Source organism: Acanthochromis polyacanthus, chromosome 4 (genome assembly GCF_021347895.1).
Source record: "Acanthochromis polyacanthus isolate Apoly-LR-REF ecotype Palm Island chromosome 4, KAUST_Apoly_ChrSc, whole genome shotgun sequence".
Taxonomy (NCBI): Eukaryota; Metazoa; Chordata; class Actinopteri; family Pomacentridae; genus Acanthochromis; species Acanthochromis polyacanthus.
This window is the reverse complement of record NC_067116.1, coordinates 34,198,918-34,226,165: the sequence shown is the minus strand read 5'-3', so window position 1 is coordinate 34,226,165 and position 27,248 is coordinate 34,198,918. Positions and strand designations below refer to the sequence as shown.

Below are 27,248 nucleotides of genomic sequence, written 5' to 3'. Positions count from 1 at the left end.
GGAAGACTCTAAAGTCAACTGGAAGACGATCTGATGAGAGCAAAATGAAGCTTTTTGACTGTCAGACCATGCTAGGTGGACACCAAACACTGCACATCATCACTCACTCCCTATGCCCACTGTGAAGCATGGTGGTGGTAGCATCATGATGTGGGAATTGTTCTCTACAGCAGGCCTTGGAAGGCTTGTAAAATTGAATGGTAAAAGCAAAGTATAGAGAAATCCTGGACAACAACCTGACGCAGTCTTTAAGAGAACTGTCACGTGCTAGGCGGTGTGAACCCATGAAGCAGGCAAACAGGCAGGCAGGTGATTAAATAAAGAATTTATTAAACAGAAAACTAAACAGAACTGAGGGCGACGGACCAGATGGCCGTCGTGGGGGACTAACTAAGACTAAACAGTGAGGGAGAGGGGACTCACGGAAGTGTCGAGGGGAGCAGGAGACGAGGTGGGGGGCAGAGCTGAGGGAGCCGGTGATGGGGACGTGGCGAGGATGGAGGAGCAGACAGACCGGGAGCACATGGAGGAGTGATGAGCAGACGAGGAATTCCGGGGTGAGAAGCAGGCGAAGGTAATCGACATAGAGGCAGAGTCCAGACAGCAGTGTGTGCAGGACAGAGAGCAGCATCTAATGACCCAGCGTCGAGCCGAAGGAAGAGCCAGGCTTTTATGCTGCGCTGATTGTTCATCATGCTCAGCTGCGCTCTCCCACAGCTGCTCCTGATGAGCTGACGAGCTGAGCAGGAGAGGGAGGGGCCTTGACAAGAACAGTGGCTGAATCCCAAACCGCCCCCTACACACTCCCCCTACACTACCGAGTGTCACTGCAAAAGAAGTCACACTCGCAGCTGTGGAGGGCACCTATTATTGAAGGGGGAGGGTATAAATACGATCGTCAGGAATGGGATGCCCTGTCGCCTCACCGGAAAACGGAAGACGTCATCGCCATGGTAACACAAAGACGCCTACTGTGCATGGCTGTAGCGCTGTGGCACAGGTTGCAACTAACAAGGATCGCTGCTGCTTCCATAAGACGAAAGCATCCCACTTTTTTCACTCACATGTTTTCCAATCCTATTATCTGGCATTTCAAATGCAACAAATGAATGAATGAATAAATGAATTCTGTCAGTTGTGTTCAAATTTTAAGGTGTCAGGGGGTGCACAATTAAATCAAACGTCAGCAGAGAAGATTTGTTTCTTTTGATTTATCTTTTTACACCACTCTTTTTGTGATGTTCTGTCAGTGTGAAAAAGGCATGGGAGAAATAATGGACGCATGTGGAACTTACATCGATATGTTGTTTCCTCCTCCATTTCGATGTTGCACTTCCTGAAAAAGTTGTCCAGAGTGAGCATCGATGGAGACTCGCTATTTAAGGGCTGAACAGTCCACTCCCCCTCCGCACTACGCGGTTTGGGACGGCCCTTAATATGGAGGACCCTCCACGGGAACGCGCAAACGGAGGGGTAGTGTGTAGGGATAGTGTGTAGGGGGCGGTTTGGGATTCAGCCTGCGACTTAGGAGATTTGTTTTCCAGCAGGACAATGACTGAGAGCAGCAAGCCAAAGTTACACATAAATGATTAAAGACAACAAGGTGAACGTTCTGGAGTGGATGAGTAAGAAAAAAAAGCCAGACTAGGAAACAGTTTTGTTAGAAATATTAAATAATTTGATAAGTTTTGTACATTTCAAAATATGGGAACCATATTAACATGTGTGTAGGTTGTTTGACCAGCTGAACTGCAACTACTTTTATTTTTTTGAGTATTGCAGGTTTGAAAAAGTAACTATTTTAAGCAATCTATAGATTTTAAGAATTGAACTGTATTCTGATGACCACTTATAAATATTAACTGATGAGAACTAAACACAGTTGCTCATATTTTGCTTTCTAAATAATGTATTCCGGTGCTCCCCCACACTGGCAGCTGAGACAGGACCTCGTCAGATGTGGGCTTGCTCCTCATTGCAGATTATTCTGTCATTTAGTCTGGCACAGACACGTACAGAGGGGAGACCATTTTAGTAACAAGAACCACAAATAGTCCCACCTGCCACATCCCAGCGGCAGGCTTCTCAGGGTCTTCACTGACAGAGACCAAAATATCACGACTTGTGCCTGCGTTAGAGCCTGAGAGGAGCCCCAGCAGAGAGCCAACCACACCACACCCTTTCATTCTGCTGCGGCCTGAGCATCAGCCATCAACCCAGCAGCTCTAAGCAAACCACAGATACCAGATTTATGTCTGCTGAGCGAGGTGAATTTGAAGTTAGGAGCGTTTCACGTTATTATACTCTCATTTTGTGTGTACGAAGAATGACACACTTCTCGCAGTAGCCACAGCCATCTGTCCTGTACTTGCCAGGTGCTGCCAAGTCAAAGTGGTCTATTTAGATCCTGACTTATCCAAGCTATTTTTGTTATGGCCTAACTGGGCTTTTTAAGTGGCCTACTTAGTTCTGGCATGTGGAATTTATTAAGTAAGGGCTGGTATATTTGGTGCCCTCTCTTTTCGGGTCACACTGTAGTACGTACTGTATCCCTGTCATCTTTTGTTTCTATGATACCCCTCTGTCTGCAGTCACACATGAGAGCCTAGAGGTTTCCATGGTGACAGGGTCATTGGACTCGAGCCCATCGCCTGCTGCGGTGCTTTTGATGGTCAGCAGATTGCAGACAGGACCCGTGTATGAGCAAAAAAAAAAGCAGGTTTAGCTTTTTGTTTTGGAGATAAAAAAAAGGCTGTGGTTGTACTTGGTAAAATGTTTGTATCCTGCAATCAAAGGAAGTTTACCTGTTTCCAGCTTTGAGGGTTCTGGAGTTACAGCGAGTTTGACTAGTGTGGGTGGGATTTATCGTTGAGAAAAATATGGAGACATTTTAACCAACCACTGGAATTATATGAATGAATTCAGTGCGGACAGCTCTCAAACAGTTTTTTGTTGTTTAAATGAGTCTTAAATGTATTTTTTTCCACTCTTGTGTTTTGTGTGGAATTTGGCAGCTCTGGTCTGCTCTCTCCCTCCCTCCCAGCCCTCTGCTCAGTCTGAGTATTGTTGTGTATGTCTGTATGACTGTGTGACTCAGTGGCTGTCCTGGTGTGAGAGTGTCAGAGCTCAGTGTGTGTCATGCTGTCAGGACGAGGAGCTGTGAGTGCAAATCAGGGGAACCACTGGTGATTTTGATTTATCTAACTGGGAGCAGAACAACAGCTCAGGTAGGTTTTGAACAACCATCCTAGTTAGTGATGTCATTAGCTGGTATGACTGGGTGGAACTTAATTTATTATATCTCTTTATAGAGCTTCAGCCTGATTATATATCACTGTGACTGTCAGACTCAGGCTGAATGAAAGTAGCATGGTTGACAAGTCATTGAACCTGGATATGGATTTGGGTGTTTTTGGAGAAAATGATTAATGAGAAGTTACTTTTTAAACACATAATATTGCAATGTTGCTTTTTGAATTAACAGCTGGTAAACTGTGGGTATTTTGTATTTGCATTTGCATAATAGGTTATACTGTCTGTTGATTTTCTGTAATATCTCATTCATTTACAATAAATTAAGTGGAATGTGTGTGTGTGTGTGTGTGTGTGTGTGTGTGTGTGTGTGTGTGTGTGTGTGTGTGTGTGTGTGTGTGTGTGTGTGTGTGTGTGTGTGTGTGTGAGGGACATCCCCCTCAGTGCCGAGGCATGTGGATTTGTAGCTCAGCTGCTGCACATGTCTCTCACTATTTCAGTTCACACACTTCATTCAACTCAGCAGTTCATTCCTGCACTGACAAATCCAGTTAGGTTTATAGAATATTCACCATGTTTACTATTATACTCCAGAGTTTTAAGCTCATGTTTTATATTAATGTCCATGATGATTCAGTTGGAGCCTTTTCTCTACTTGGCTCTGAGGTCTGCTGTCAGTTGATGGTTAAAATGGAGAAAAATCTCCTATTCGTTACTTCCGGTCAGAGCTTCGACTGTCATCTGCAGCTGTCTGCTGTCCAGAAAATTCCACTGAACTCTGACCCGTGATCTTGTGCCACGATTAACTGGGCTCCATCATCTGAGAGCGTCTGCTTCTTTATTAGGCTGGATTCCTGCATGTATCATCTTTAATCAAGACACTTGTGCTTGATGGCACGTAGCAGAACCCTTAAACTGAGCTCCGTTTCAAATCTGCCATGTTAATGTCTACTGTTAATAACGCAAACTAAAAGGCTGGAATGTACAGCATTTGTAGATATGCATGCCATGTCAAATTATTTAGCTTTGGCAGCAACAAAACTGCTACAACTAACTGCTGCTAATGTTTGCTAATGGATGGCAGAATAAAGCAGCGCTCATTAGTTTTTTGACTGCTTGGAAACAGAACTCTAGAATAAGATGAAAAAAAACAATAAGATGCTATGGCTTCATAAAGTTAACGTATTTATGCATTAAGAACATTTAGAACATCTGCATTAATTTCTCCACCAAGGCCGAACCATGGATTACATGAAGACTATTTGCCCAAAGTTTAGGAACATTGTTGGAGAGATGGAGCTTGGATGAAGGAAGAATATTTTAAATTTGGTTGCAGATTTAGATCACTTCTATTTAAAGCTGTGGCCTTTAGTGCTCATCTAGTTTAGAATGATGCTCTTCCTATCTAAAATAAAACAACACTTCATTGTCCATTCACACAGATCATCAGAGCATCACCTGCTCCAACAATCTCCAGAACAACATAATGAAATCTTTTCAGTCTTCAACAACTCCTGAGAAATCAATCAGATCTGTGATATGTGCTACCATGGCAACAAGCTCCTACCAGCTAGTTCCAAACTTTCTCGTATTTGGTTCTGGGATGGTACACTGGGTTTATCAAAGCACCTTAACCTAAAACTGCTGCATGGGATTTTTTAAAAAGATGCTGATTTGGTTTTTAACTCCGAAAATCAAAACAACAAGCTGAAAGATGCGGAAATGCTTTGCAGAGATGCTCTTGATCTTTCTGACAAACAGTTCTAGTCAACGAATACCGAATTCAAGGCTTTGTTGGTACCACAGCTGGAATCTTTCTTTGTGGAGCTTGTATGTTTTCTTCTTGTGTTTACATGTGCTTTCACTGCTCCGGCTTCCTCCCACGGTCCAAAGACATGCTGAGGTCAAATGAAGTGATTCTAAATTGTCCGTAGGTGTGAATGTAAGTGTGATTGGTTGTCTGTCTCTGTATTTACCCTATAATGGACTGGTAGTCTGTCCAGGAGGCTGTCAACAATCAGCAGGGAAAGACCTTGTATTTCAGTATTCTAGGATAAAATAGCTATAAATAATGGATGGAGGGAACAGTGAATGCAGCAAACTTGTTGAAAACTCATATTTTAAGTGTTTATGTGCCACCTAAAACTAAAAAATGATCCCTCCATCCATCAGCTGTATACATTTTATGTTTCAGAGGGTCAAAGGAGGGTGAGAGTCCAGATACAACCAGGAAAGACAACCATTCACGCTCACATTCCTAACTATGGCTAGTATGGAATTACAATATTACCAATTACAGTTCTGGAGTATGTGGCTGGGAATTCGCCACTAGTTTTTCCACTAGTGGAACACATTGGCAAATGTGTGACAACATTTTTTAGCAAACCACTGCCTTTACACAAATACTGACAAGTTTGCCACAAATCTGCTGCAAACATTTTTGGTTTTATAAACACTATCACACTTTGTTTAAACAAAGGCTTAGAGTTCTTGATTATTTAACAAGAGTCTACAGTCATGCTTGCTGCTCTGTAAGACCACCCTTAACATATTCACAGTAACAGTTCTAAAATGACGAGCAGTCAATCCACCAAATAGTTGTGGAAGTATTTAGCTAATAGCCAAAGATGTGAACATACACATGATGCTAGAGGAAGAGATCAGTAAAACAGATAGGGTTCATCCTCTGTGCACCATGACTTTTTGTGCATTTCATGACTTCTCGAGGTATTTCCTTCTGCACCAAAATGGTGAACAAAGACCTACAGTCCTGCTGCTAATGTAGCTAAAAACACTGATCAGACACAGCTTTAGGTGCAGCTTTGATTGTCTCAGATAAAATGAAAGTGAATGTGAAAGAGAACTTTGTTTAAAGTTGGATGTTGCAAACCAGTGAGGGAGGTAAATGGTGCTTTTAGCAAGATTACTGTAGTGAGGGGAGCTGTGGTGGAATTAAATATTTTGCTTTAGTTTGTTTGGTTCTGCTTTTTACCTTTCACTGAGCATTTTAGTGCTGCTGGTTTCAGTCAGCATCCGTGGGAAAGAGGAAACTCTGTATCCTTCCTATTCTGTGTTTGCATAAATTAGGAGATTTCTCTGTCTGTGGATAATGACGCCAACATTATTTATAGCTTGGGCAGTTTGAGCTGACCTCTATTGTAGTTTGTAATTATGGATAAAGACAGCCTTGATGCCGCTGCTGCTGATGTCCAGTTGAACTTGGGTTGACTCTTGTGGTCTATAGGCTTGAAACTCAACTCTGAGATTCATCTCTAAGGAAAAGCAAAGACAAACATGTCTCAGGAAGTCATCTAACGGTTCATTATGTTTCATACTGATTGTTTGAAAGGTTTTTTTTGCAAGCTGGTCACTCCTGCATCTTGTCAAGGTCATTTTTGTGATTGAACCCTCTTACACTCTCCCTTTTTTTTCTCTTCCCTCTGCGCTCTGGCCTCCACTCATTTGGGTTTGTGGTGAAACTGAGCTTTGCTTCATAAAAGTTTCCATCAACAGCAGCAAATAACAACAGGGTCAGATGAGGAGAGCGCGGCCCTTCAGCACGCACTATCGAGGCCAGGGCAACGGGCTCTGGTTTGGCCCGTCCTGTGGAATGCTCTCTTCTTCTGGATGGGACTAGGTTAGCATAGAGAGCACCCTGTGCTATCTGAGGCATCATCTGGCCTCAATTGTCCTCACTGAGATGTGCATAATTGCTCTCTCACATGCTATTATTGTTCTGGGAGTTGGTGACAGGCTGTTTGATGGGGATGGTGGGATGCTTAATCACCATCTTGGCTGGATGCCTTTGGGTGGGGGGGGTGAATGAAGAGGTGAGGCGTTAATCGAGGTTCACTTACAGCTGCTTTGTATGCATGTTCTGAATAGTCGTGTTATAATAGTATTGTGTTTGGAGGAAATGGGTGGTAAAGCTGTGCTCTGCCAAGAAATTTCTACCTTCACTCAGTTTTCTCAGAGCGCTGAGTGAGTGCTATTCTAACACACCCTGCTTCCCCTCCAACCGAGGTTATTGATGGTCGAATTCCTTCAGTGCCTGCTACACTGAATGTGACTCAACAAAGTCCTGGTTCCCCCCACAGGGGAAAAACATCCCCATGGTGTTTGGGCCTATCTCCATATTCAGCACATTCCACAGAAATAGAGAGGGGATTAAATAAACATTACTGTCTCTTTCCAAATGAGTTTGCTCGGTAATTATGCATAATGGTGGATCATTAAGGTTGATTAATAAGGGGTTTTTATTATTGTGCTTGTTGGGGATAGTTTGTGCTTCCGAGTTAACCCTCAGAGGAGCTTCTCTCCTGCTCTGCTCTGTTTTTCGTCAAAATGTGGTGCCCTAACCAATTTCCATGTCTTTCCTCCTGCTGAGCAGATGGTCTGTGTTTTAGGTTCAAGGAAAACCTTAACCAGAATGGAAAACTACTCTGTTTAATATAAAAAAGGGAAAAAAAAAAACCCACTCATGAACGCTTGAATTGCATTTCTATTTTTGCATTTTAACTCCCATATGCTGCTGCATGGATATTTTCTTTCTTTGGGATCTGGATCGATTCAGGCCACCCTGTGGAAAACATATCTGCCTGCTGTTTACTGGCCTCTGTTCACGACAGTTACATACATGATCCACACAAAAAGCTCATTCACAGCACCTCCAACAGCCTCCTCCATCACAAAACCATAGTCATTACTTTAATGATGTCATGTGTTACATCAAGCCCTTTGCTGTATGTGTTTAATTTAACAGCGCTCAAAAAATGTCTCAAATGATTTTCCTATATTGAAGGGGATTTGCATTATGCCGTCTAGATCAAACTTAGAGCATATGGCTGCAAGAGTCCATTGAGAACCAGTTTTGATTAATACACTGAGCGACTTGAAAGAAAGAAAAGGAGGTTTAACCAACAAAAGAAACCTGAGTTTCCCAAGCAAATCCCCAGGAGACATGGCAGTCACCCAAACGAGTTGTTTTCCCTTTTTTCTGCGCCTGGTTATAATCCAGAAAAATGGATTTCAAAACCACACAGACATATTGGTTTGCTCAGAAAATCAACTTTTCACTGTCAGTCGCCAGCTGCCGTCAATTTCGGACCAGAGAATTTGGCGTGTGCACTATAACAAAGTCATGTTACACAGGATCCAGCCTTCCTCTGTCTGTCTGGATGGTGTGTTTGAAGCACAATAGCTGAACTGTGGTCGATGACTCTTGGCTTTTGTTGCTTCCAGGCCTGACACACCAGCCGATAACATCTCTCTTGCTCGTGCCATGAGCAGCTCTTCATAACTCTCATGCCACAGTCTGGTTCTTATTATTTAACACAACCGGGTCTGGCTGAATTATACAACCAGTCGGGCTTCCTTTGTTTCACTTCGTAGAGCGATAAGGAAACACTCTGAGGAATCTATTGTACTGGGGGCTTGGTGTTAAAACAACAGCAGAGAAAGCAGTGTGACAAAGCTGTGTGCCGCTCCACCTATCAATGATACTGATGAATCGCTCAGCCAGATCCGTCTCGGTAATGACAGAGCGTATCAATTTTCCTGTCTGACCCAGTCTGACTCATTCACCTCCTGATCCTGTACTCGCCATCCATTCATTCACTTTCTCCGTCTCATTCTCAGCTCCCACACCCACCCTGTCAGGTGTAAATCCTCCAGAATGAAGTGTTGTCTGGATGCTTTGGCTGATTGATTGCTTTCTGGAACAGGAGTCGGCCTGATTTTTGACTGACACACCGTGGTGTATAAAATCATTTAATGGCCATGCAGAGGGATGCCGGGAATTTCTATGCAGCTCTCTGAGATAGCTGGCATGTCCTCAGGTCGGGGCTGTGGATGGACAGAACAGCTGTTCTTCCAGCGTTTTGTGAATTCCTTCCCCTCCCCCTGTCAGTGCAGAGGTCAGGAGGTGAACGGGACAGATATACCTTCTCTTTTAAAAGGGCGCTGATGCAGTTCATGTCAGTTGACTGCAGGCGTCTTGAACTGATGTTTTATAACAACTCTTTGAGAAGAGGATAAGACTCGACTGCTGATAAAAGCGAATCAGGACATTCAAAGCCGGCACTTGTATGTGTTTGAAGAGGATGGGTGATTTGACCCCTGTTGTTTGATCCTGTATTTGATGTGGCAACATGGTGCTGGGGGGTCTGCTTTAATCATAACCCTGTGAAGAGAGATGAGACAGATGAAGCTGGCGGTGTTGGAGACTCTCTCATCCCTCCTGGGTCCCAGATCAGGGAACAAAGCCTGTTAGCGAACCCCAGGGAGGTGGTGCGGGGCCCAGGCGCCTGTCCAGAAACACATGCCTCTGATTGGTAAGAGGGAAAGGGTGTTCCTGCTTCCCGTAACACGCCGTCTTGTCAGCACCTCAGGGCGGCTGATGTTCGGCAGATATGGAAACTCAGACATGCCCAGGGGGTGTGTGTGAATGAGTAGTTATGAATGTGAGGCTGATTGGCAGGCCTCCATCATATTTGGCAGAGGTGTATTTAAGTTTGTGTGTTTGTCAAGAAGAGTGATGGCTTATGCTTGTAAGATAACAGTTTTTTGAAAAGAGACTTAAATTCCAGTCATGAATCTTCTTGCCACTGGTGTCTAATGTAAGATTTTACCTTTGTTGGAATGTTCATCACAACCTACGGGGTCCCTACATCCTGTTGAACACCCTGAGTCCAAACACATTGGTGTATATCTAGTGCCAATAAAAAGTTCCCTACATAAAAATTTTCTATAAAAAGTATAGCTACAAGCCAGTGTTTGTCATCATGCTTCTCAGTGGGGTAGTGTGTTTGTGATGATGTTCAGTGTTTTTAGTGTTCTCCAAATATAGTTTCTGGTGTGGTGGCCAAAAAAGCTAAATTTTTAGACCAAAGAACTTTCCTCCAGTTGACTTCAGAGTGTCCACATGCTTTCTGACAAATTCTGATTCAGATTTATTATTAGCTTTTTTCAGCAGTGGCTCTCTTTCTCTCTCTTTGCCACTCCTCCATAAAGCGATGATGAGAACAGTCAACAGTTGTTGTATGCACAACCTCTTCCATCTCAGCTGCTGAAGCTTGTAACTCCTCCAAAGGAGTCATAAGTGTCTTGGTGGCCTCCTTCACTGCATTTTAACCTCTAGCTTTACAAGCCTTCCAGGACCTGCTGCTGAGAAGCATCCCCACATCATGATGCTGCCACCACCATGCTTCACAGCAGGGAGGGTGTGTTTGTGATGCTGCATGGTATTTGGTGTTGCCAAACATAGCATCTAGTCTGATGGATGAAAACCTCGATTGGCGTCTCATCAGACCAATAACCATTCTTCCAGTTGACTTCAGAATCCCACATGTGACTTCTGGTAGAGAATAATGTGAGCATTTTTAATTTCTATTTTATTCATCTATTTATTTTGGTCACAAAAAACAACAATAATCAGAAAAATTATGAATCTGATAATTGTTTAGGTTGATAATCAGTTGACTCCAATTCTTTGGAAGGCCAACAAATATGACCTCCATAATAAGAAATGTGACACTTATAGGACAACCTGTCCTACTGCAGCAGTCCTTGTCACTTACTGTAAGACTTTGTTTCAGCAACACAAAACCATCTTCATCACTGTCATAACAGATAACTGAAGCTGTATTTTACTTTTCCTGCCAGGTGGTTCTGTGAAGGCCGTGAGCTCCATAACTCTCCTGACATCCAGATCTGGAGGGATGGTGACCTGCACACTCTGGTGATCGCTGAAGCCTTTGAGGACGACACTGGACGTTACACCTGCGTGGCCTCCAACAGCCTCGGAGCAGACAACACTTCTGCTGAGGTTTACATTGAAGGTCAGAAATCAAAGGCACCATTTTCACCTCAATAAATGACTGCAATACTTTTAGCAGCGCAAAGACTGATATTAGGACTAAACAATTTGGGGGAAAATATCTGATGGAGATTCTTCTGGCTCAAATTATGATTTGACTTGTGGTATTTTTATTTAAAGTCAAGCTTCAGATGAATATTCACTGCATAGTAGATTTAAGACGGGATGGAGCATTACCACATGAGGTACATGAAGGATGGCATGAATTTGTGAAACTATTGACTAAACACAGTTGATAGTAGGTGTGTCTATTGAAATGAATTAATCGGAATGAACTACGTCAGTGATTTGTTAAGTGCATTGTTTCCAATTGCGATTCCAATTTGAAATCAATTAACTGTTCAACCCCATTCGTTGGTGGCTAATCTTTTGTAATGCTTCACAGCACAAAGGCAGTATTGTCTGAGGACCCACCTTGGAGTGCTGTCCTTCTGCTGCTGCTGCAAAAAAAACCCTCAGTAATCAGGGATAAAACTGGATGTACTGGCAGGACAAGAAGTAATATCCATCCATCCATCTATTCTCTATACACCGCTTTATCCTCACTTGGGTCACGGGGGGTGCTGGAGCCTATCCCAGCTGACTCGGGCGAAGGCAGTTTTTGTAAAGATTTTTATGAAGAATGTACCAATTTTGACATATAGTGTAGCACATTCTAAAAAAAACATTTTTTCCCCCTAGGAATCTGTAGTTAATCTGTCTTGGAGAACATCGTCTATATCATATAACAAAAAACCACCACTGTTTTTGTTTTCGTCTCCTTGCAGGGGCTTCGTCCTCAGACTCAGAAGGAGAAGGAGCAAAATCCAGATCAGGAGTCATGCCTCAGTACGTGGGTTTTCTGCTTGACCTCTTGTGACTGCATGCCCGAGTGAACCTTGAACCCCTGAACAGGTTAACTGAGCCCTGCTGCAGCTAATCAAGTCTGCTGCCTGCACTTATTTAACAAGGTCCTCAAAAGGCCTTCAAAGAGCCATAACCCTGCAGGCCCTGTACACAGGACACAATCTTAATAATGAGAGGTGCAGGAGGTAATATGGTTAAAAAAATATCACCCAGTAAAAGTTGTTCCCTGCGTTCATTTTCAAAGGTTAAACTTTTTACCCGATGCCATTTTCACTCTTTGTGTTGTTCTGCTTCATACCACAGTGTTAACTTGTAAATTTAATGGCAATATGGGCCATGAGGCGTGTCATTTCTTAACCTTTATTCTACTTTTTCTGCTTCTGTTCCATCTGTTATAAAATCAGCAGTTTCTATCGTTAAAGTAATGCTTTGACAAGTATATTTTTGCATCCCTTACAACAGTACTCGCTCTGAGTGCTTGCTATTTCTCAGAATGTTTTTGATTATTATCTGTTGTATAAATCTTCCTCCATTTGGACAATTTCCTGATTTATGCTTCCCTTTCTGTTTACAAACTGAAGCCAAGATCACTGATATCATCTTAATTGTTGGGAAGACAGTTTTCTTTCAAGTATCACATTTTAGCTAAAAGCATATAGAGTTGAGAAAGTCCTTATTTGTTTCTCAGTCGTGTGTTCTTGCTTGTGAGTTAATTTGTATTTTGCTCATTTTAGAATGCAGAAGAAGACCACTTCAATGTCCCTAACAATACGCTCATCATCACCCAAAACCCCTGAGGTGCTTCCTCACCGCTCCACCTTGGTCCAGGCCTTGTCTCAGCCCCCACAGCGAGTAAGAACCGACAGCACATAGCACAATGGAGTCAGACTATTTCAAATGTATATGAAAATTCTCTTTCTGAAAGGAATCCACTTGTTCAAAAAAAGTCTGTGTTGTCCTCTAGATGCAGAGCCCAGTGTCATCACTGTATGGTGCTGAGGTATCAGGGCCTCCTGTATTCACCAAGGTAAGTCTGCATATGTAACAGATTATACATGAAGAGTAAAGCCTTATTTAAGCTCCACTGCAGACGTGCACTCAGACAACTGTGGATACTTCAGATGTGTGGTTGTTGTTAATAAATTTCTTGTCAAACCCTGTGCAACCCACTTGAAGGACTCTGTTCCAAACATGCACATGAGATCATATCTACATATTCACACTATCACCCTTGTAGTGCAGCTGCAGCACAGTTACATCATTTTTGTCAAACACTAAGCTATAGAAAATGTGTGCCACGTGAACAGTAGCAGGAATGCAATTACATACATACAACTTCCTGCAGATGCATGGAACTAGTCCTCCAAACAGACTGCTGTGGGTTAGAAAAGTATGCATAAAAAAAACACATAGAAGTCTATGGTATCTGCAGCTACCCATACACATACCTGCAAGGCAATCATATTAGCGTATTCAGTGCATGCATACTACTGCTTAGCAATATTGCCCCTGTAGTGTGTCTCCACTCAAGCCATTCTCACTAACTTGGGCTGATGAATTTACATCGCACAAATTCTTGCCTACTCAATACATCCTAGCAGGCATTCATATACACACAAAGTTGTTTTAATAAAACTTTCCTAGTCTGCCAGAAAAACTCAGTTTTACACATGCACAGTCGGTCATATCTACAAATCCCATGAATCAACACTCCTGCTAAGAATACACACTGTTGCCCTTAACCCTCAAGCGACCAAGCTATTTTAGCAACTAAAATGACCGACTATTTTACACAGGAATATGTCTACTTTAGTGCCTCTTTTTGTGCTTTCTTACCTATTCCAATCCACTGCATTTTAAGATGGATATTCTAAAGTAACCTTCTTTTATTATTCATGGATTTGAATCATTTTTGACTCAGAGCTAAAGTAAAACCATATGAACAATGTGAAGCATTGTAAGAACGCAATAACATTTATTTAGACACGCTTTGTCTGCCACTTCTTTTAAAACTTTATTCCTTTTGTTTTCTCAATAGTAAATCAAAAGTACATAAAAACAAAATCTACACAAACATCTTGTCTGTATGTGTGCAATGTAACATGCAGAGAAGTATTTAGATTAGGGGCGGCTGTGGCTCAGGTGGCAGAGCCGTTCGTCCAATGCAAGACACTTTACCCAACCCAACTTACCTCCAGTGCTGCCACTTACACTGGTGTATGAATGTGTATGCTGTGTAATGTTGGTGGTGGTCAGAGGGGTTGTAGGAGTGGATTGGCAGCCAGTCAGTCTGCCCCAGGGCAGCTGTGGATAAAAATGTAGGTCTGCCAGCTATAGTGCACTGCAAAACACTGAAATACAGCGATTGGAGGTAGAAGTAAATAAATAAAACTAAGGCCTAGAATAGTGAAAAACCTATACATCTTTTTGGGGTCATAACTGACCCCAGACAAGTTTCCATTGTCCTTGTCACACCAGTTGGCCGATCTCTACAAAAAACTATGAGCAGCTGTAGGACAAGTAGATTGACAAATTCATGGTAGGAAACATTTTTCGGATAAAAGATATAAAAACGGCAAATATAATTATATGGCTGGGGTCATAAATGACCCCACTTGGTCGCTTGAGGGTTAAAGCATATTCACCATGCAGACAATCCAAGCACACAGATGTTGGGCAGATTAAGAAACCTACAACATATAAACCCTTGTAGACACAGAGAGTATGACACACTAGACATTAAATATGTCCTAGTCCACTTCGAGGACTCCATTCCATACATGTGCAGTAGATCAGTGCTCTACTGCCCTGCTACTGTAGTGTAGTCACCAAGCTGACTACCAGCACGGACACAGATTCCATTCCATGTCGACATACTTGGGCAGAAGATGAATTCTACATCATGTAGACTGAAGCGGACCCTCGCATACTCACGGGCGTGGAATGTATCACACTGTCCTAAAGCCTTGATTGTTCTCCCATTTGGACGCCTACATAGACAGCTGTGGATATCCTCAGACAGTTTTTGCTTACATGCTATTTTTCTAGTCTTCTTGGAGGACCCCATTCCAAACATGTACAGTTTGTTGCACACTATTACTCTTGTAGTATAGTCATCATGTGGGCACAAATTTCCTCTGCATGTTGATGGGTCTGCACAGACTCTCATGGACCTTTAGGGATGAAGAAATTTACATCACGGACTCCAGTGGATCCTTTGTGTACTTGAAAACATGGAAAGTAGAACATTGTCTTAAGTGGACACTCAAACTTTAAGCACATATATGATTGCTGAAAGTCACTCCGAAGCTGTAATCGTTAACATGCAGCTCTAACAGCCTCCAGTCTTCTGGTTCCATTAAAGTTTTGGTACCTGGCTGCAGGAATGCCATTCAGCCTCAAAATCGTTAACCGGCTGGCATTTTAATTCATCCCAAAGGTCTTACATGTTTCCCAAACCAAACTGTTGCCACAAAGTCAGAGGCCTACCATTGTCTAAAATATTTTGTAACCTGTAGCATTAAGAATTTCCTATAATGGAACCAAGAGACCTTAATCCAAACCATGAAAAGCAGCCACAGATACATACATACTTACATAAGGTACATCATACATGCGATACATGCACACATACAGACAGAGAACCTGATACACATGTCCTCAGACTCTCTGCCTTCCCATAATAACTGCATGTGGTAATGTGGCTTTCGGCAGTGGGGGTCAGATAAAACATAGACTCCGACAAGAGCTCCTCCTCCAGGTCCAGAACACCCTCTTCCAGCTCAGACTCTTCAACACTCCCCCAGCTGCCCCCCTGGCTCCCCCACCCTCGGGCTGTGGGTCTTGTGATGGCGGGACTGAGGCACAGCTTCAAACAGTCCTGCCAAACCCACAAGGGTCAGGTCTCTTTCACTCTCATTCAGCCAGTCAGGCCCTAAATCGTTTTCCACTTCATTACAAAAAGACATTTGTTTTTCTTCACCCCCACACCCAGCCTCCTTCAAAAAACTGTCGCTGGCTTTAATCATCTCAATGAGAGGATGCTCAAGTCACTGTGATGTCACCCTCAACAACACACCCACACACATACACTGTCAGACTCACGATGTACATTCCACTCTTGGTCTTCCCAAAATACGCCCATGCTAACAACACACAGAGGGGCACATTTATCCACGCTGACACTGAGTGCCTCCTGCTGATGGATATTCCAGACTGTGTCACTGTGGCTTCTCCATCAGCTCCCATGTGGATGTTATTTTAGTTCTGCAACACCATAGGACGTCATGTGATGGATTAGACGAGGCAGTTAAATCTGCATTTGTAAGAAGGAGGTCTTACAATTTGGAATTTGAGCACACCCACACAGAGCTGGGTCTTCTTAATGCTTTAAACACTATTTTCACACATTTACTAGAACTGTAGTGCAAAAGCCAACAAAAGGCATACATCAGAGTCTAAAAAACATCAACAACCTTAAAACTACCAACTTGTGAAGTGAATGGCATTGATCTTCTTATCACAAGGCAATACTCTGCTGGAATCCTTTTGGACCTAGCATTCATTTTGCCAATCTTTTGACACGCTTCCTTGAGCTAAACATTGTCCCAGACCAAGCACATCCCCTCTAGCAGCAGCAGCCTTTCCAATGTGGCCCTTCAAAAACCACTCAGGAATGGCTCGAGGAACACAACAAAGAGTTTGAGGCTTTAATTTGGCCTCCAAACCCCTCAAATCCCAATCTGATAAAGCATTCATGGAATACATTGGAACAAAACTTGATTTATGGAGGTCCCAATCCAGTAACCCACTGGACCCAAAGAATCCGATGCCAATGTCCCAAAGCACCTATAGAGGTTTTATGTTCAGGCCCAGGTGGTACTAGGGGACCTACACAATATTTGGCAAGTGGTTTTAATGTTTTTGCTAATATATGTCAATTAATAGCCTTTCGAGCTGCTAACTCGAGGTAGCTGATCCAATTTTTTTTGCATGTTTTTCCATAATCACACAGTGAACTCTTAAAAATCTTGTTTAGGGAAAATCCCCTCTCACAGACCTCCAATAATCATCCATATCTGTCAGTGGTGATAAACAGATGCCGAAAAGACGACTTACATTTGACAACTTGTCAAATATAACTTGCACATTCAATTCGTCATTATCCAAATATTTAAGAAATTATTTCATCGCTGGTGACAAAGTAAACTTTGTAACAGCTGTTTGGAGCTAAACAGATGCTCGATTTAGGCTAAAGTTGAAACCAATTGACTTAATAAACACTCCAGTTTAGAACTATTTTTGGATGTGCAAAGCTAATGGAGCAGGCAGATCCAATAAAATGTCAGCAGATTTCAGGTTTGTGGAAGAAAATATCCAAGAAACCAGCAAAGAATGATTCAGGCTGATGGGACTATGTTCTTCACCTCTTGTCGCTCTCCACTGCCTTATTCAAACCAATGCACAAAAATACCCCAAAATATAAGCTTAAAAGAGATGCTATAAGAAAAAGATGTCTACATATATGATGGCCATTTTCTTCTTCCTTGGCTGGAAAAGGCATCCAGGATAAAGTCGGAGGAAGGTTACTAGAATTAAAAAAGGCCAAAACGAGCACCACAATGTCCTGTGAGAATTACCATGAAAACTTTTATTTGATGACCTCTCATTTCCTTAGCTGGAGCAGATCACCATTATGACTCTGTTTGTCATCTGTTTAATCTGAAGTAGATTTATTCTTTTCAGAACTAGTTTCATTCTCTTCTCATGTACTCGTCATCCGTCACTCACTCACTCTTTTTTCTTACTGCTCACTTTTCTTTTTTAACTCCTCTGTGGCTGACCAACCTTCTCCTCTGTGCAGCTCTTGCAGGACGCCCAGGCATCTGAGGGTCAGGTGGTGGTTCTGGAGTGCAGAGTCCGTGGAAGTCCTCCTCTGCAGGTCCGATGGTACCGTCAGGGAAACGAGATCCTGGACTCCCCCGATTTTCGTATTCTGCAGAAAAGTGAGACACTGATAAGCACATTGCAGCTGAATTGTTTAAAATTTTGAGCACCAAACCGGCCACACATACATGCTAACAAGATATTTTTCTTTTCTTCCTCTCCGCCTGTATTTTACTGTGAATCAGAGCCCCGATCTGCAGCTGAGTCAGGTATGTCGCCTCAGTTCCTTCCATTTCCGTTATAGTATGACGACACCGCTTTCATGTTTGCAACCCTAGTTAGCGGGTAAAATTAGTAATGGATTATAAGCTTAGTCTGGAGGCTCAGACTGAGCTGCAGCTTTGGTCGTGACTACATCAGATCACAAGTTACTGCATCTCACAGAACACTCATTATCACATCTATTATAGTCAGAGGGAGTCCCTGAGAAGGCTCAGAAACTCCATCACGTGCAAACTCACCTGCAAACTCCACCATGTAAATAATGACACTAATTTATGTCAGCTGTGTGACTCAGAAGGTCACTTCAGGTGTTTCCCTCAGGCTGTGAATCACTCAGACATCCCTGAACATCTGCGCTGCTGTTCATGTAATTGTGTCTGTCTATTCGTCATGAGTGCTTGTTCATTTTCTCTCTGCTCGTTGATTTCTGTGCGTCTGAATAGTGACTCACCAGCCTACGTGACAAACCCCTCATCAGGCTGACATAACTTCTCCTGCAGTTTGCTGAATGTCTCTATTACAAACAAATCAAGTGTCAGCATGTCATTTCATTCCAGGCCTGTGTTGACTCTTGTCTATCAACTTCAGCTGTCTTAATTCCACCCAGTATTCACTGTGACCTACTTCTGACATCATATCTAACTTTTAGATCACAAACTGGTTACCTATGTTTATCTGTGGTTGTTTTTTTAATTACTTTTAGAGGAGATCTGTACCCTGGTGATAGCCGAGGCCTTTCCAGAGGATGGAGGTCTGTTCAGCTGCACAGCGTCCAACCCGTATGGTTCAGTTAACAGCACAGCTCAACTCACCGTCACTCCAGGTTTGTCAAAAAAAAAGGTCAACCATTAGAAGGCATTACCATAAAACTGAATGTTGGAGGAGGGATAGAAGTGATAATCTTCTTACTGTAACAAAGAGATTTTTGGTGTACTTTTTCAGTATTATTTTAATTACAGAATCCACAAGGTTCATTCCATGCAAAGAGGTCGAGATGAAATGCATTAGAAGTGAACTGCACTGTAAAAAAAAAAATCTTATTAAAAAAACAAAACTAGGAAAATCTGGCAGCAAGTTGCTAGAAAAAATATGATAAAATTGGTTGAATACCGTAACATTCAAAAAGTGTAAAAATGGGGAAAATATGTGCATACATGTGTAAATTAACAATTTTTTGCTGATTTAAATACAGTAAAAAAGTGTCATTTTACAGTCTAGATATATATATTTGAAATTGATGTTATTTACAGATTTGGTCTGTTCTTGTTTTTTTAAGGTTAAAATATTATTTTTTAAATCCTGTGATTTTACTAGTTTTCTGTAAAATTACATTTAAATTGCAAAATTAAATTTCAACTGTAAAGTAGCAGTAAATTGTTCAAAAAAATACAGTTAAAACTGGCAAAAAATGATACACATGCCCTACGTGAGGCCTAAATTAACCTGAACTGTAACCACGTACGTTGAGCTGAGACTATAACAGCTTTATTATGCAGTTTAAGCTTTGCTTTCCCAAAAGCGTGGAGAAATCTGCTGCTAAAATCTCTGCATCCAATCTTCATGTGTGCTGAAGTTGATCACCTGTACCCACTGGATTTCAATACTATCCATGGTGATGCCGGTATCTTTGCTGATGTCGGTTCAGAATGGGATGGTAGCAAACCACAATGTCTTCTGTTTGTGTAAACCCGGAACTCTGCTAAACACGTATGGGTATCAGTGATTGGCTGAACATTTTAATCTTTCCAGGTATACCATTGGTTTGTTAGGTTTTTTTAGTGGGTAAGTTAACCTAAAGGAGCAACAGTATTTTTTATATAGTATTTTAATTCTATTCTGAAGACAACATGGTACAGAAGTCTGTCAGCTTGGCTTAGACTGCATAATGACGTTGCTCAGTATCTGTCATTCAGTAATGTACAGTCACACCATGTTCACTAACTAACCATATTAGAACAGAGGCTCTTATCCTGCCTGGGAAAGAAACTAGAGAACAATCTATCTGCACCTCATTGACCACACAGTTAAAGTAAATTTTAAAGCAGTTACTTTTTACTTTTAGTTGACTGGTTTTCTACACAAGTGATTTTACTTTAGTGAAATTTCAGCATATTAACAACATTTTCACTAAATTTAAGCACCCTTTACATCTGTGTGCTGAAATATGTGTGGGTGCCTCAACATGTGGTTTGAGTGATGTGGAAAACACCCAAACTTTGAAGGTTTTACACAGTGAAACTAATTTACTTTGTATGTAACTAATTTCATGCATGTGTGTCCTCGAAATTTTGATTTTTTTGGCTTTATTTCAGTTCCAGTTTTAGGCTCCAGATATAGTATTTTCAAGCTTTATTATCAGTTGACATTTTTGTTGGCTTCATCCACTTTTGATAGTTTAGACTGTCCTTTTTGGTCTGCAGTGACCTGTAAACAGTATAATCCTCAAATGGTTAGTGTCAAATTTTTATCTCCTTAATTCTAAGAAAAAACTGATTACTGGTATATCCTGTTAAATTCTTCCGACATTAGATCACTTCTTGTTATTGGAAGGTTTATATCTCACTATAAAATTAAACAATGATGAAATGTATCTTTTTTTCCAGAACAAAAGTAGTCTGGCAGATGAATCAAGGTTTGTTCATTACACTAACATTTGATAGTCTGTTAGTTCCCTGGAGGGCCTGCGGTTTGGGGTGATTTATACAAGTTGTCTTAATAAGATGACCATCTCTTGTTTTGTGTATTATTGTGTAGTCTATATGGGAGAAGGGGTGAGATGTGAGCACAGCAGGACAAATATTTCTGTGTTACAGGCTGAACTGCGTCTGTACACTGCAGGACTTTAAAGGAAAGGCTGAATAAACAGGAATTGCATCAGACTGACTGGATCCAGCTGCTGCTTCAGATCAGATCATGATACAGTTGTGTGTGTTTGTGTGTGTGTGTGTGTGTGTGTGTGTGTGTGTGTGTGTGTGTGTGTGTGTGTGTGTGTGTGTGTGTGTGTGTGTGTGTGTTTGTGTGTTATCTTCATGCACTGAGGTATGTAGTAGCCAGAAGAAAAACTAAACATTAAAGTCTATTCCACTTTCCCTCTTGTTTGTTCCCCTGTGCAGCCGAGGACTCGTCCAGTAATGGCATGTCTGGTGACAGCTCAGGATTTGAGGATGCGGCGGCCTTCCCCCCTCCTCCCCCACCCAGTGAGATCAGCCTCCTGGAGCTGCCACCCAAGACGCTGCCTCCGCCCGGCACCGAGGCTCTCCGAGTCAAGGAGCTGGAGATCTGGCCCAGTGTGTCGGCTCTGCCTCCAGTGCAGATGAGCTCGGAGGTGGAGGACAAAGGGAAAGGCTCGGGGCAGAACGGCCAGCCTCCGAATCCACCGTCACCTCCGAGCCTGCCGAAAGACATCCCGCTTCCACCCCCGCCTCCACCTCCACCTCTGCCACCTCTGTCTGACCTTACAGCAGACGTCGCAGGTCAAAGCCCAGGCTCACCTCCAACCCCAGGCAAGCTGTCTCCATCACTGTGGAAGGAGGGTCCTCCGCTGCCTACCAAACCCAAACCAAAGCTGTGAGTACCTGTCTGTGCCTCCGGGGGCGGGAGAGTCGTGGGAGGGAGCCAGACTGGGAGGACTGTCTGAGGCGTGGTGGAAATGATAGTGTCTCAGCTTTATGAAAGGGTTAAAAGGGGGAATCCCCGGCCGTTTTCAGAACAAAAACATTCCCCTGCTTTTATTTCGGTGTCAGTGAGGCATCGTGTTGTGCCAGGGCGAGTCTGTCAGCTGCTGTCTGTCTGAGGCTGCAAACAGATCTGTGTGGCTTTTGCTGGATGGCTCCTATTGTTTCTGTCTGACCTCAGACTGCATGGCCAGCCCAGGACAGAGCCCTCGTGTTGTTTCCTGATCACCTTTTCTGACGGCTCTGTAGGGATCAGGTAGGATGTTGGTGTTAGATAAGAGCTGGGCATTGAATGGCTTTATTTTCAGTAGCCCTGTTTGGAGATGTCTGCAAGTCTGCATGGATTCTTGTCTCGCGTGCTGATGCATTTCTTTTTTGTTTTTTTGGAAGGGATATAGCTGACAGCTGAAAAGAGATGAGGAGAGAGGAAGACAAAGAGAGGCAATGGCATGCAACAAACTTCTAAAAATCAGGAATATCACAAATACATGGTTGACATCTTAACCCCCAGACTTCCATAATGTCTCACTGCTGCACACTCAACTATCAGAGGTGTGTTCTTTCATTCTGTTGGTTAAATCTGAGATCTTTACTTTCTTCTCTTTGTGGAGATATTTAGCCATGTAAGCGAAACCGTGCTAGAGATGGCAATATTGGTGTAATGGGTGGTTGGTCCAGACTGAAATATCTGAACAACTATTAGATGAACAGTCATTAGATTTTGTTCAAACATTCATGATCTCTACAGGATGAATGAAAGCATCAGTATTTGCTTGACATTTGCACTTGCCATCGAAGGTGTTCTAGGTATCTATTTATTCACCCCTCATAATGAACTGTAATAACTAAAGCGATCCCTGCACCATTGGCCTCAAACTTTCTACAGACATTCATGGTTTCCAGAGGGTCAATCCTAATAACTTAAACATGGAGTCAGCCATTCCTTGTAAGATTTGTTGATATTTGAACTCAACAGGCCAAATAAACACTCCCATCCCTTCAGTGCTCCTTCAGAAGCTTCGTCTCCTAAACACATGGACACCCATTGCCATGGCTGCACCACAAACAACTGGACTGAAAGTGGAATGTTTCAGCTTTATAAAGCTTGGAATTGGGCGTTTCTGTTCTCATAGCTGAAGCAAACAAATGTTGCAATATATCAAATGACATGTAAGCACACATACAGCATCTGAAACACAACAAAGTTAAAACTGATGAGAGGTAAGATTGTTGTTATAGAGCCAGATCCAGCACCTGTGGCAACCTGCTGCTGCGGTTGCTGCATGGACGAGCCTGACGAACTTCCCACTAGGTGGTTGCCCTTGGAAACAGGAAGGAGATGGGGGGTTGACACCGTAAGACACGCCTTTTCTAAAGCTGATGATGCATAATATCCATCCACTGCAAAAAAAAGAGAGAGAATAAATAAATAAATAAATAAAGGAGAGAGAGAATAAATAAATAAATAAAGGAGACATAACTCATCTGATTCTCTGGAAAATATGTGGGGATTCACAGGACTATCCTGTGCATGTACGAGCGTGAACGCCCTTGTGTTCATGGTTGGGCTGGAATAACGCTGTGTGGATCAGAATGAGCCACTTTGTTTTTTCCCTTTTGCAATTTACTCACTAGATTTACTGAATCTGACAACGTGTTTCGGATTAGAATGGCTTACTCCACCTTTAAATGACCTGCTGAAGGCTGAAGTGTTTGGATGAACTGCTAAAAATCTTGGTAGCGACATTCATGGACATCAGCCTTATAAGAACTTTAATCATCTGACCTCTCATCCAGAGATATCATCGGGTTTAAAAATTCTGTTCATCTAAAATCCTTACTTTTTTCCTACATGCTTTCCATTAGCCTTAATTAAGTTGGTTACAAAGTAAACATTCTGGTGCAAACATGCAAAACCAAAATGGTAAATGTTCTGAACTTCAATATTCCAGCAATAGCAGATGTTGGTGTTTAGCTCAAAGCATCACTGTGCCTAAATATAGCCTCAAATAGCTGCTAGCATGACCACACACTGAGTGTTGCTTTCCTTTTATTTGTCACTGTCAATATTTTTTCCTTTTAGTTCATTTGAATTCACTGATTGGGAATTTTTTGCAGATATTTCTAAAAATTTCTATAAAAGTTTGATGCCTGTCACAGTATTAAACAATCCAGTCAGTATCCATCCAGACAGTTAATGTTGGTGTTGCTCTGGCTTGCAGTACGTCAGGCTGCATGTAGACTAGAGTTTGGTTACAGTGCAGTGAAGCTTGGGTCGTGCATTGCAAAGTTCACTTTCACAGCATGTGTCCTGGGTTTGAGTCCTGATTATGGGTGCTGCTGCATATCTGTTGATGTAAACATTATGACTTGTTAATTCTGTGCTTCCAGAGCTGTGAATATAGAGGAGGAGACAGAAAATGACAGGTAAATATTTGGATGTGAAGATGATGCTCTGGATTAAATACGAGCTGTGTATCATGTTCTGTAGCCTTCATTAACTAAGCCATGAGAGATGCAAATATAGAATTGACATCAGAAATGATATTTAAAGTTTCAGTGAACCTTCATATGTCACCAAAACAACTTCGAAACATCACCAAAATCACACTGTAGGTTATAAATCTATCACTGATATACTGTAAACTAGACTACTTGGACAAAATGTTGCAAACTTTGAATTAGGGCTACAACTAATGATTATTTTCATTATTTTTTCTATTAATTTATTAGTTGTTTGGCCTATAAAAAGTCAGAACATGGAGAAAATGTTTATCAGAGATCAAGATAGCATCATCAAATGTCTTGTTTTTGTCCACAAGATATTTATATTACAGTCAAAGAGGAGGAAAAGAAACCAGAAAAAAATCTGGAGACAGAGAATTTTAACTTTTTTCCTCAAGAAATCACTAAATATTTAATTATCAAAGTATTGTACATTTCAACAGTTAAAAGAACTTTGAATGAAACCAAAGAACTGAAGAGAAATAAACATGGCATTACACTTTTTCACAGAGTACAAGAGCATCATTTAAGAACAGTTTGTGGCATTCAAAAACAAATTTAGTTGTAAGACGTCTATGAGTGCCTGAAGCAGCTATGAGCTTAAAGACCCCATGTTATTCACATTTAAAGGTTTAGAGTTTTACTTTTGGACTTTACTAGAATATGTTTAGATGCTTAAATGTCCAAAAACACATTACTTTGCTTATGCACTGCTGCAACATCTCTTCTCACCCTGGTTTTTAAAGTGTCACGTTAGCTACCATCTAAAAAAAAACAAGAAAACAGTCTGCTCTGACAAAAATGAGGTAATATTAGCTAGTACCAACACATCTCTGAGTATAGGAAGAGTGATGTAGCTGTAGCAGAAGCGGCTGTAGTGAGCAAATTGTGGTGGACTTCAACAAAACTGCAGATTTTTTGTGTGACGGTCAAAGTCGCTGTTAGGCAGGTGTTATGCAAATGAGTTACGTAGTGAGGTCGATGAGTAACAGAAGAAAAGCCTGGACTGTAAGATAAGGAGCAGCAATTTCTGTGGGGGAGAATAACTGCTTTTGTTGTGGAAGAAGAACAAACTATAACACTAAAAGAAAGGGAAAAGCCCAAATAGGCACAACAGAGGCTCTTTAAGATTTGTACAGTACTACATACAATAGCTTGACGTATGAGTAACGCTAGGTTTCACTTCTTGCTTATGTTTGAGGTTTCTCTGAATAGCAGGATAACAGTAAAGCTCCTTCTATGAGTTTTTCCACAATAACAGCACGAACTAGAAGCAATCAGCCCCCAACTGTGAGGCAATTAGAGAGCGTAAGCCACCCCACGCCTGCCCTCTCCCCTTTAAATTCTGTAATTGCACAGTAAAAACAGCAGCCCTGCCATAAACCAAAGGTCATGTTTCTGCCAGACTGCACTCTGTTTCCTCCTCGAGCAGCCTGTATGAACCGAGCTCGTCCTCTCTCGACCTAAAGCCCTTCGAGCTTATCATCCAGCTCATCACTTCCTGTTTGTCGTGTGGCTCGTCGTCAGGCTGATGTGTTGTTTCTTCTCTGGGAGCCACAAGCTGCTGTGAAACATCAGCTTTGAAAACAATCCCACCTTGTTATTTTAATCACTTTTCTGTGACTTTACAGGCCTTTTTTTTAATAAGCACTTTCTAACAAACCATTTTGTTAAATTGCAAAAACTTCAATAGACAGAATGGAAACTCTGACCCCAGTGTCTTGTATATTTAAAATACGACTTTATCGAGAAATAGCTGTGTTTCATTGCATTTATATAAAGGCAGTAGGGATCGGTACGAACTGAGTTTTATAGTCTGAATGAGCAGTTCACTCAGCTTAAGGGATTAATGTCTAGACTTTAATACTTGTTTCTCAAGGAATTCTGTACATTTAAGCTTCTATCCCCAAGAAACGTGACTCATATGCAGATATCCCGAAAATTCTTGCTATAAAACGCCATATCAGTGTTTATATTTAACGTAGAGGTGTGTTCATGTTCACAAATCTTGTTCTAAATTAAAGGAATAACACTCTGTAAGGGATGACTTTTGTTTCAATAACACTGAGCTGATGAGATGGAGGAAGCTGTTGTGTGACTTGGCAGGCAGGACAGACTGCAGGAGGTCTGAGCTGTGAAAACAGACTTGTTGTTTTTCTCTACAGACTGAGGGTTGGTGGGTATTTGGGTCTGATGCCCGGCGTCAATACCAGACATCAGCATAAGAATCAAAGGAAATTCTCAGGGGAGAGGTTGTGATTGTCTGGTTGGATTAGAACCAAAGTGCAGGTTTGGAGAGAAAGCAAAGTCTTTTACCACAAGGTAGAGAAGAGGCAGACAGCAAGCCGGCTTTTTTATAGAATTTTCCAAGTGTTTCTACTTGGAATTGACTGATGATTGGCCTAGTCAATTATTGGAACCAATAGTCAGAATTTGGCAACAAGTGTTGGTATTATTTGTGGGTTTTTTTTCACCTGAATTTCAAAATTCACCTGAGGGTTTGTAAAGCATGCTGCCCTTTAAAAAAATCACCAAAATGACACCGTCTATCTGAGCCAGAAATTGCAAAACAACGAGAGTCACTGGATTGGATTTTCAACTTTCAAACAGTCCATGAACTAATCATCATTGACATAACAATCTGTTGGAAGAATTTTACATAAAGTATAATATTTTTTTAGCAGAATGATTTTGTTCTATATTCTCTTCTCTATATGTGTCATTAAAAAAAGATGTAAATATTTTTTGAAAACAATAAATTCTGCGCTTTTTGCTGTAGCTGTGAAGTCATTAATGACTGCGACCAACAGTCACATGACAAAAATTCAAGGACTTTTCGGCTTGAAAAATACTACATGCATGTAGTATTTTACTACATGCATGTAGTAAAATACATGCCTTATGTAGTAAAATACTTACATAAGGCA

The 27,248-nt window shown here is 41.7% G+C and overlaps 2 protein-coding genes across 2 annotated transcripts in view; one reads left to right on the top strand and one right to left on the bottom strand.

Annotated features, from left to right (window-relative positions):
* The window catches only part of anapc4 (anaphase promoting complex subunit 4), a 47,547-nt gene extending 29,614 nt beyond the window's left edge, over positions 1-17,933 (bottom strand). Inside the window, exon 1 of the mRNA XM_022199513.2 lies at positions 17,822-17,933. The gene's annotated coding sequence lies outside the window, so the exon portion shown is untranslated. The remainder of the gene's footprint in view (positions 1-17,821) is intronic.
* palld (palladin, cytoskeletal associated protein) overlaps positions 1-27,248 on the top strand; it is a 74,205-nt gene that overhangs the window by 18,690 nt on the left and 28,267 nt on the right. Inside the window, exons 3-10 of the mRNA XM_022199508.2 lie at positions 10,915-11,090; positions 11,896-11,956; positions 12,709-12,826; positions 12,939-13,001; positions 17,838-17,979; positions 18,106-18,129; positions 18,846-18,965; positions 21,256-21,709. Coding sequence (XP_022055200.1) covers positions 10,915-11,090; positions 11,896-11,956; positions 12,709-12,826; positions 12,939-13,001; positions 17,838-17,979; positions 18,106-18,129; positions 18,846-18,965; positions 21,256-21,709 — 1,158 coding nt within the window. The remainder of the gene's footprint in view (positions 1-10,914; positions 11,091-11,895; positions 11,957-12,708; positions 12,827-12,938; positions 13,002-17,837; positions 17,980-18,105; positions 18,130-18,845; positions 18,966-21,255; positions 21,710-27,248) is intronic.